The sequence below is a fragment of the Lepidochelys olivacea genome (assembly GCF_965140295.1).
Source record: "Lepidochelys olivacea isolate rLepOli2 genome assembly, chromosome: 9".
Classification (NCBI taxonomy): domain Eukaryota; kingdom Metazoa; phylum Chordata; order Testudines; family Cheloniidae; genus Lepidochelys; species Lepidochelys olivacea.
The window spans coordinates 28,133,521-28,142,641 of record NC_140419.1 but is presented as its reverse complement, the minus strand read 5'-3'; the positions used below and the strand labels follow the sequence as shown (position 1 = coordinate 28,142,641).

Below are 9,121 nucleotides of genomic sequence, written 5' to 3'. Positions count from 1 at the left end.
TTATACTAATGGAAACACTAGTACAGCACTGGTCACATCCAGCCTGTTTTAAAGGAGGGTAGGTTACAAAAAGTGTTCATTGCATTCACATACCATTGAGGAGGCTTGGGTAGAGCATGTTTAAACAGCAACCCTAACACTAAAGAGAAACTGCCATGGGATTTGCTGGATTCGAGAAGTCAATAACACTAGTTTCCCTTAGTAAAAGTATCCCCTTCTGCAGTACAAGACTTAAAAGAAGCAAACATGAAGACTATTAGAGCTCCTGCTATGACTTAAGCTCGATAAGCGGTTAAGTCCGTTTAGTGTTCTAAACAGTCATTTTTACAGCAAAAGGACTAGTACATCAGTACAGTAATGCTGTTCCACAAATTTATAATCCCTGCAGAGCTGAATTACATTTTGAGGCACACACAAATATGAAGTTAGTGTAGTAAGCTACACGATGAAGTATATTGCTTCAGAAAAGTCTGGTGCATAAAAAAGTTACAAGAGTCTGATTTTATTTGGTTGGAATAAATTTATTTCGTCTGTAAACAAGGTGTTTAATAGTTATGGCATTTTTTGAAATGCATATTAAATCAGATGAGTTAGACTGTATCCCAGATGTAAAAGTGCAGGGAAAGAAATGGACAAATCAGCAACAAGAATTTGTTTAAATCTGTACATTATCCACAAGGCCCAAATAATAGAAGCAAATACTAGAATGTCCCTAAAGTAGTGCCATTCAAAAGAAATCCTTATAGTCAGTTAAAATCCATCTCACAATAGCAACAGTTCATTTTTTTTTAAACAATAGTATGGCACAGAATACATATTAAAAAATTCATCACAAGACAGCCAAGTCAGTTATTCCAACCAATACCATCTCCCATTTATTCTTTTGTATACAGAGTTCTGCAGTTCTCTTTAAATGGACATACAAGTTAGTACCGTGCTTGAATGGACCGTCTGGTTACACATTTTAGATGACTAGTGCACGAGGCAGTTTACTCCAGAATTTCTGCAGCAAGAGCGTGGCAGGCAAAATGACTATTTCAAATTTGAAATGGTATCATTTTAACAATTTTAAGCTTATGAACTACCACCCCTCACACAAACATTGGTATTAGAGCAGCATGTTTCTTCACATTATCAGTTAAATCTGACAGAAAGATTGGAGTATAGGCTACCAGTATATAGCTGAAGGTGGCAGTTTTCCACAATGACCCTGTAGTTTCATATAAAACCCCAAGCTGCAAATTAAAAATTGGTCCTATGAAAAACTGAAATCGGACACACTCCAGATGGTTATGTTGGGATATCTAATGTCCATAATGGCAGCTTTTTATAATTCAACTACAGAACTGGAGCTGGCAAAAAAAAAAAAAAAAAAAAAAAAAAAGTGCCTGAACTATTGCAATGATGGAATGTCCCTAGGTATTCATTCAAGGACAGCGGTTGTAAGATCGTGAAGAAAACGCATCTACACTTTTTGATAGTTTTGCAGTTGCACCCATTAAGCAGCGTGTACTTCAGACACTATGAAGAGTTTTGTAAGTTTACAGTTAAGTGCAACAACAAAACTAATGAAACACAATAGCTTTTGAGTGCAAATTGGTTAAACAAACCAGGCACTGTATAAAAATAGGTGGAAGCAAACAAAACGTGGATGAAAGAGTGGACAGGGAGAGAAGTAAAGATATGCATGCACTCCCCCCCCCCCCCCAACCATGCTCTACAAAAGGAAGACTAAATGAGCTGTGTAATTGCTCAAAGTGCTGAAGAGACATTGATCAAATTAGATTGTACAATCGGCACCTTGTGTTTAGTGTTTAAATTGTTTTAGTTGTCAATATTGTATTAATTGCTAAGACAAAGCAAAGCCTAGACTTGGCATTCTCCCCCTCCTAAAACATTTTTCAAGGTATCATGCATATCATTTTTATGCTGCAAAAATGGTGCCAGATATGGGACTTGGTTACATACAGTGGTTAACATACAAATGAACACGAGGGTAACTGGAATCATGATATTAGAAAAAAACAGATAAATAAAAAAAAACAAAAAACATAAAACAACTACCATCTACAGTCTGGTAGCACTGTGAACATAACTGGTTGGTGATGAAGACAGTTGCTAGATGGATGGGGAGAGGCTGCTTAGATGTCAGACCTCCTCAGGTATAAAGCCAGTTCATATGCTTTCTTGTTCAGTGTCCCTCCATGGACACCTTCCTTTCCCATAACTATAACCAATGCTGGAGTACACAATGAAACAAAACAGAAATGAACAGAATTAAAGAAAAAAACACCTTTCCCCACCAACAAAGGGATACAAAGGAGACACAGGTTCATACCCCATCATCCTGCATTGCTAATAAAGTTTCCATAATGTAAGGTTTAAAGCTCACTGCCAGGAAAATTTAATAGCAATTTCCCCCGAATACTTAACAGTCTGCCTAGCAACTAGAACCCAGAGTCTCTCAAGTATTTTGCCATTGAGTATGCCTTCTTGTTCAATCCGCCTCCATGGACCCCTTCTTTGCCCATTACAAAGACCAAGACTGAAAGAGAAAAGAAAAAAAAAAGAGGTTTTAAAGGAGTGTGTTAGACAAGGAAATAATGCAAGTTTTAATCGGATATTGCAATAAGTACACCAATTCAAGTTTTAATATTTGGATATTAAGTTGGCTTTACAAGAGCTTTCTAAAGTATAGATGTAGACAGGGTTGGGGGAGAGAATCCTCTGACTTCAGAGATGGAAAAGTTGTGTGCTAGCCATAAGACTTTGCAAAAAACCTGAACATATTATGTAACTGCCATTTAAAAGATAAAATGTATCATGGTGCATGTTATCATCTGACCTCTCTGACCAGGAAACCCTGGGTACATCTTATAAGGTAGACAATGTGAAGATGTTAAAAAGGAGAAAGATAGCAATGTCAGTAGACATAGCAGATTCTAGTATTTTTAGACCAGAGATTAAGTTCAAAGTGGTAACGTGTACATTGCAACTTTACCAGGTGTGTTTTGTTTGGAAGTTTATTGGTAAACTTTAAGTGACTTTTAAGTAGAAGTCTGTGTTTATGACACTACTGTAAAGTAAAGCAACAACGCAGTTCTGGGGGAAATGTTGAGTCCCTCCTTCCGTTATAATGCAATTAGCTTTTTGTATGGAGTAAAGTAATTCTGAGCTGATTTTAAATCTAGTTTCCCCTTCCCCCTCCACAGTAAATTGACTACAAAAATAACAATGTTGCTTTACTAGAAAGAGTTTCCTACAGAACTATAGTCAACAGAACATTACATGCCATGAGGCTTTATATGCTAACTGCCACCAGATGTCACTAGAACAGAGTACATGTAAACTTGGAAGGATTAAATTTTTTTTAAGTAAATGTTGGTAAATATCTATTTCACCATCCACAAAAGCCAGTGAAATACTATTTCCATCAATAAATGAAATTTACAGATGGACAAAGCAAGAAATATTATTTGAGAATGAATTAAGAGTTTGATATGAGAATATTTACTTTGTATATTTTGATGCGATGTTGACAATTTGTTTTAACATTTATAATACTAATTTTTTGAATCTACTATTAAATAATTCTGTCTCCCCCCATTGTGTGACCCTCCCATAATTTTACACAACTGAACATTTAAATCAATAATTGAAAAAAATGCTTCAAAGTAAACAATGAAATTATAAAAAATAAAAATCAAATTATGCCAAGCATAACTACATGTTACGAATTTTGCTTCACAAGAACACTGGCTCATCTTAATTGTGCTTTGAATTAGGACTGGTGAGACAGGAATCACCGTAATATAGATACATTGTGCCTACGTGTGGGTATACAGCAGAACATCACAAAGACCAGATCATAAGGGGACATATCTTAAATAATGTAAACTTCAAAATAACTATAACAAGCAATTATCTAGATAGTGATACTATTTTCCTTATAAGGAAAGGAAGAAAATTAGTTACAATCACGGCCCAAGCAGCACAGAAATCTTTACCTATTCCATTTGACTGTATTGTTAAAATACATGTAACATCTCCACAGCCTACGTAAAAATACACAATACAGCAGTGTCTCTGTAGCTATATTTTGTTTATACATTGACCTTGGTCCCTAACATACTCAGTCTACAACAGCTAACAACAGAATGCCCAGATAATGTCTTGGATGTCCTCATGTTGCTTGTATCCAGTGTTTTGAGAGAAGTTTCTTTTGGAATGGAGTCCAGCTCCTTCCAAGTAGGGTGTATTTTATAGAAGCTTAGATGAAATGCACAAGTAGTTAGACAAGCTTTATATAAATAGCCTGCAGCTACCCAATTGGACAGAGTTCATTCATTGCCCCAGAATCAGACTTCCAAGGTTCTCAGAGAATTGTTAAGAGTTAGTGTAAAACTTCAGAGTAACACGGCTGTTACTCTGAAACCTGTAAAACTTATGATTCAAACTAGGTAGTTCCATACAAGAAGTTCAAGTCTTTGTGGAAGAAATTTCAATAGAAGTCACTTTAGAGCAAATTTATGCTGAACAAAATATTTCAATAGGATGTAATAACATCGACCATCATGATGACACTATGCTTTGGACTCCAAACATTTTAACTGCAATATACCTAATGCAAATGAGTGACAGACTACATTTAATCCAACTGATACACAGGCTACACTAGCTTGTTAAAATCTGTAGGCACAAAAAACCATTTGGTAAAGACAGTTAAGTGCCCAACTGTGGTCATTCACCTAGGACTGCTAGATACGGATCTAGTCCTGGAAAATAGATAGACCACAATTACACCAAGATTGCATTGTGGAAATTTTAAAAAAATATTTTTATGCAGATTAAAAGTAAGTAATTTAATGATTAGAGCTCAGTTTTGAAGGTTGCATTCTTGTTTTGATAAATTTAAATTTTTTGAAGAAAAAAAAAAAGGTTACAGCTTACCTCGACCAGCTCTGCCTACAGCAACATTGTATGTTGGCTCGCCACCATAACTCTTTGTCCTGATGTCCATTGTGCACTCACTATCAACATACAGGCTATCTCTGATCACAGAGCACTTCTTTGCACCAAGAGTCAGACCATTGGTGAAGAAACCCTCTCGGTCTTTTCCTACAATCATATCTATTTCTATGGGCTGTCAAAAAAGAAATTCAGTGTTACACAGCAAGCTCTCACAACTACCTTTCACAGAAGACATTGGATTTCATGTACTTTAAGTGAAGTAGCTTACAGGTTAATTTCCACTCAAAAGAGACTTGTCACCAGCAAAAAGATTTGAAAGGGACACTCAAGTTTTCCTAAGACAAGACACTTTGGAATTGAGTGTTTTGTTATTCAGAGATATATTTTAATTAATTTAGTACCATTTTAAGTGAACACAAGTGCTACTTTGAGATATTTCAAATATTAACTGTACAGTTATAGATTAAGTCTGCAAGACTGATAAGGCCTAGAAGCTAGATTCCAGTAAGTCTTCTTTTTGAAGAAGGGAATGTGATGTCATCAGGCATTTTGCTAACCACATGGCCATTTATTTTAGTAACTGAATGAATCAGACTTTTGTTAATTGATAATGAGGTACCAAAAAGGCCTTCAGGACCGCATCCAGATAACTATGATGCAGGTGTTCCCCAGTGTCATTTGCCTCCTTAACAACAATTGGTGGGATATTAAACTCCTTCCAGGTCAGCTGCCACAGGTCTCTGAAAGGCCAAATAACAACTATGTTTCTAATACAAACTGTAGCCAAATTGATGATGTACAACAATGTTCAGCTGTGCCCTTTTCTAGGCAAGGAATGTTACATAATATCATGCCTAAGTTTCAATGACTCAGACAGTAAACTCAGAAACATAAAGCCATACCTCCAGTAAACGCATAGGTCTCACAGTACCCTAAAAAGTGGGGGAGGGGATCACAATGCTAAAGAGACCCCTCTGTGCAGAGGGAAATCGTGTTATCTAGTCCCTACAGGAGCCCAAGATAGGTTACATTTAGAAAGGTGTCAGGCTACATTAGCCCCCCATGCTGTTTGCCCACAAAGTCTGTGCCCCCTTCCATAGGGGAGTCTCTCTGCAGCACTGCTTTCAGGATGGAGAAGGAGGTGGGGGTGGGGTGAAGGCAAGACAGGAGCAATATGCTTCCTAACGGCAAGAAAGCAAGTAAGGAGATGGAAGGCGTTGCCCTCCAGAACTGCACAGTCATAGCAGGCCCTGGCCATTTCCAATCACAAACCAGGACTCTGCAAGGCCACATCTTAACAAGGTACAAAGACACCTAGGGGAAGAGACTCAGTCAGCAGCTGGAAATCCTCAGGGCACCACTTATTTAACCATCTTCAGGTAAGGCAAGGCTGGTTGCAGGGCTGGTTTCCCCAGCGAGCGTGGCCTGTATGGCTACTCCCCACTGACATCACATCCTATGAAGGGGTATGATGAGGAGGGGGTACTGCTGTGGCCATGCAATGAGATCACTTAACTGTGGAGGTGGGGGGAGAAAGCTTTTATGCAGGAGAGCAGCCTTTGCATACCAAGGCTACCAGCAAAGAGGGGCCTAAGGAGAGAAAGGAGAACTGGCAAGCACAGGCGCCACGGGGGGGGGGGGGATAAATCCAACAGGACGTCACCACTTAGCCAAGCCCTCCTCTCCCTAGAGAAAGCAGTAACCCCAAATTCCCGTGCAGAAGACAGAGACCTAGAGGATGGATTTGCAGGGGAAAGGCACGTTTTGCTGCAGACTGATGCACATCATGACACAAGGTTATGATCAAAACATGCAATTTCACCACCACCCACAAATATCGGTATGGCCTAAAAGGGCTCCCAGTCTAAGTCAGTCTTCCCTGATCCGTAAAGGGTTTCCGAGCCCTTTACCTGGGAGATCTGAGCGGTGGGTGGGAAGGGGGCTGTGCTGCAGGAACGGGGATGATTAATACCTCTGAGGAGGACAGACGGGGAGGAAAGGACAGAGGAGGGGGGGGGGAAATCAATGGCAGTGCGCCATCTTGGAGATGAAAAACATGTAGCCAGGGGCGAGGATTCACGAAAGCCTCCTACGCCGGGTACGTAAGTCGGTCCGCAGCAACGCGCCTGGGCGCAGGGAACCCTACGCCAAGTCTCTCCTGTGCCCGGCCTTTCCTCCTCCTCCCTCCGCCGCATTGCCGGCTCCGGCTTAGCCCGCGCGACGGGCAGGTGCCCGCAGCACGGCGCCGGGGGCCCGGGCAGCAGGCGGGGGTGGTGAGCCGCAAGCCGCCGTCGAGAGCCGGGCCCGCTCCGCTGCCCTCGCCCAGCGCTCACATAACGGTCCCCGCTGGCCGGGAAAGCGGCAGACAAAACCCAGCAGCGCCCTGGGGAGCGCCCGGGCCCCTCACGCCGCCCGAGCTGCGCCCCACACGGCCGCCCCGGGGGGAGGGGGAGCTGCAGGTACCGCTGGCGGGGGCGGGACCCCCACTGGCGGCGCCGGGCTGCAGCCCGCGGGCGCCAGGAGCACACGGCGGCGGCTCTTTGCGGCATCACCCCCTCCCCTCGCCTCGCCTCCCCCCCCCAGCGGCTCTCGCTCCGCGGCCCCCGGGCAGGGGCTAGAGCCGGGCCGGGCGGGAGGCTCGCAGCCGGCGCGGGGGGCCGCGGCCCTTACCGTGATGTTCTGGAAGATGCCCCCGGCCGTGGCGGCCCAGACGTACTTGGCGTCGCAGTAGCCGACGATGGCGGCCTCCTGGCAGCAGCCATCGCACATCAGGTTGTCCACGTAGCTCTGCCAGCCGGCCATCGTCTTCGCCTGGCGCAGTCGGGCGGAGGAGCGGAGAGCGGCGGCGGTCTCACAGGCGCGCGCGAAGCGGCAGCCGAGCCCTGCAGCGAGCAGCGCGCGCCCGGCCACGGGGAGAGGAGAGGGGTTGGGGGTGGGGCCGCCTCCGCCGCGCTGCTGCTGCTGCTCCCCCTCCCCTCAGCCGCGATGCTCCGAGCCGCCGCAGCAAGAGCAGCGGACTGGGGAGGGGTAGGGGGAGAACGCGCACCTGCTGCGCGGATCCCTCCGCCGCGCGACGGCCCCGGCGGAGGGATACGTTGGTGCGGCAGAGCCGGGGGGATTGACGCCGGCGGCGGCAGCGGCGGCGCTGGGGGATGCGGTGGTGGCGACTCGTGGCAGCTGCCTGCAAAGCACGGGAGTGGGGGCGCCCATCCCCCCCCTCCCCCGCGCGCTCGCCAGGGGGGTCTGCCTGGCACGGCTCACGCGACCCCTGAGCAGCCCGCCCAGCCTGCAGGGGCGTGGAGGAGAGTCACTGCGGCTGATGGCTCGGAGCGGCCCCCCTCCCCGGGCAGTGGTTTCCACTTTCCCCCTGCGCGGGGTGGTAGATGGCGAGCCTGGCACCCGGGTTGCGAACGGGTGGCAAAGGAGGAGAGAAGAGCCTTTTTGTGGCACGGATTGCGGTACTTGCGGGGTTGCTCTGAGGTCTCTCTCTGGGGGAGAGCTGAGCCTTGCCCGGGCGGCAGCAGGGATCGGTGTGTCTTGCGTTATCTTTGTTACCGGTCAGACCTTTCAGACTGGACAACAAACCTGCCTGGAATCCCAAACGTGCTGCGTGGGATTATGGACCAGATTCTTGTTTCAGCTGTTAACCTCGTGCGTATGAGTAACCCAGTGGATTTACAGCAGTGTAACAGCGCATAATTTAACCTCTATATTTAGTCATTGAGGGAAAATAGATCATTATTAGTTAAACTGTGAATGAAGTAATTGCAAGCTCAAGACAGTTGCAGTGATGATCTCTGCCTATTACGGAGTACACTGGTTTTAACATAAAATGTGGGGTTTGAAGTTCACCTATCTCAACTTTTGCCTGCTATCACAAAACCAAAGGATGTGTGAGTGGATTACATGTAAGGATGATGAAAGCTAAATTATTACCTTTTTATTTTGTTATATTTATCTGAGGTTGCTTGTTTCTTATCTTAGTCTTTTGGAAAACTCAACTCTTCGTCTAGGTGAGATTTCAAAGAGTATATTTTATGCCATAAGAAACGTTGAGGAAACATTTTATTTGGAAACATGCATATTATAGAGTTGTGTACCCCACTCCAGAGTTAAGGTTTCAACTGAGTTTGTATTATAAGCTCACTTT

At 44.4% G+C, this 9,121-nt stretch overlaps 1 protein-coding gene across 1 annotated transcript; it reads right to left on the bottom strand.

The window, feature by feature from the left end:
- Positions 1 to 845: 845 nt before the first annotated feature.
- Positions 846 to 7,916, bottom strand: PFN2 (profilin 2). Its single transcript, XM_084639897.1, has 3 exons — positions 7,642 to 7,916; positions 4,951 to 5,143; positions 846 to 2,545 (listed from the first exon to the last, which is right to left on the bottom strand). Exons 1-3 carry the CDS (start codon positions 7,771 to 7,773, stop codon positions 2,448 to 2,450), a joined length of 423 nt encoding a protein of 140 aa, XP_084496023.1. The 5' UTR covers positions 7,774 to 7,916; the 3' UTR covers positions 846 to 2,447.
- Between the last annotated feature and the right edge of the window lie 1,205 nt (positions 7,917 to 9,121).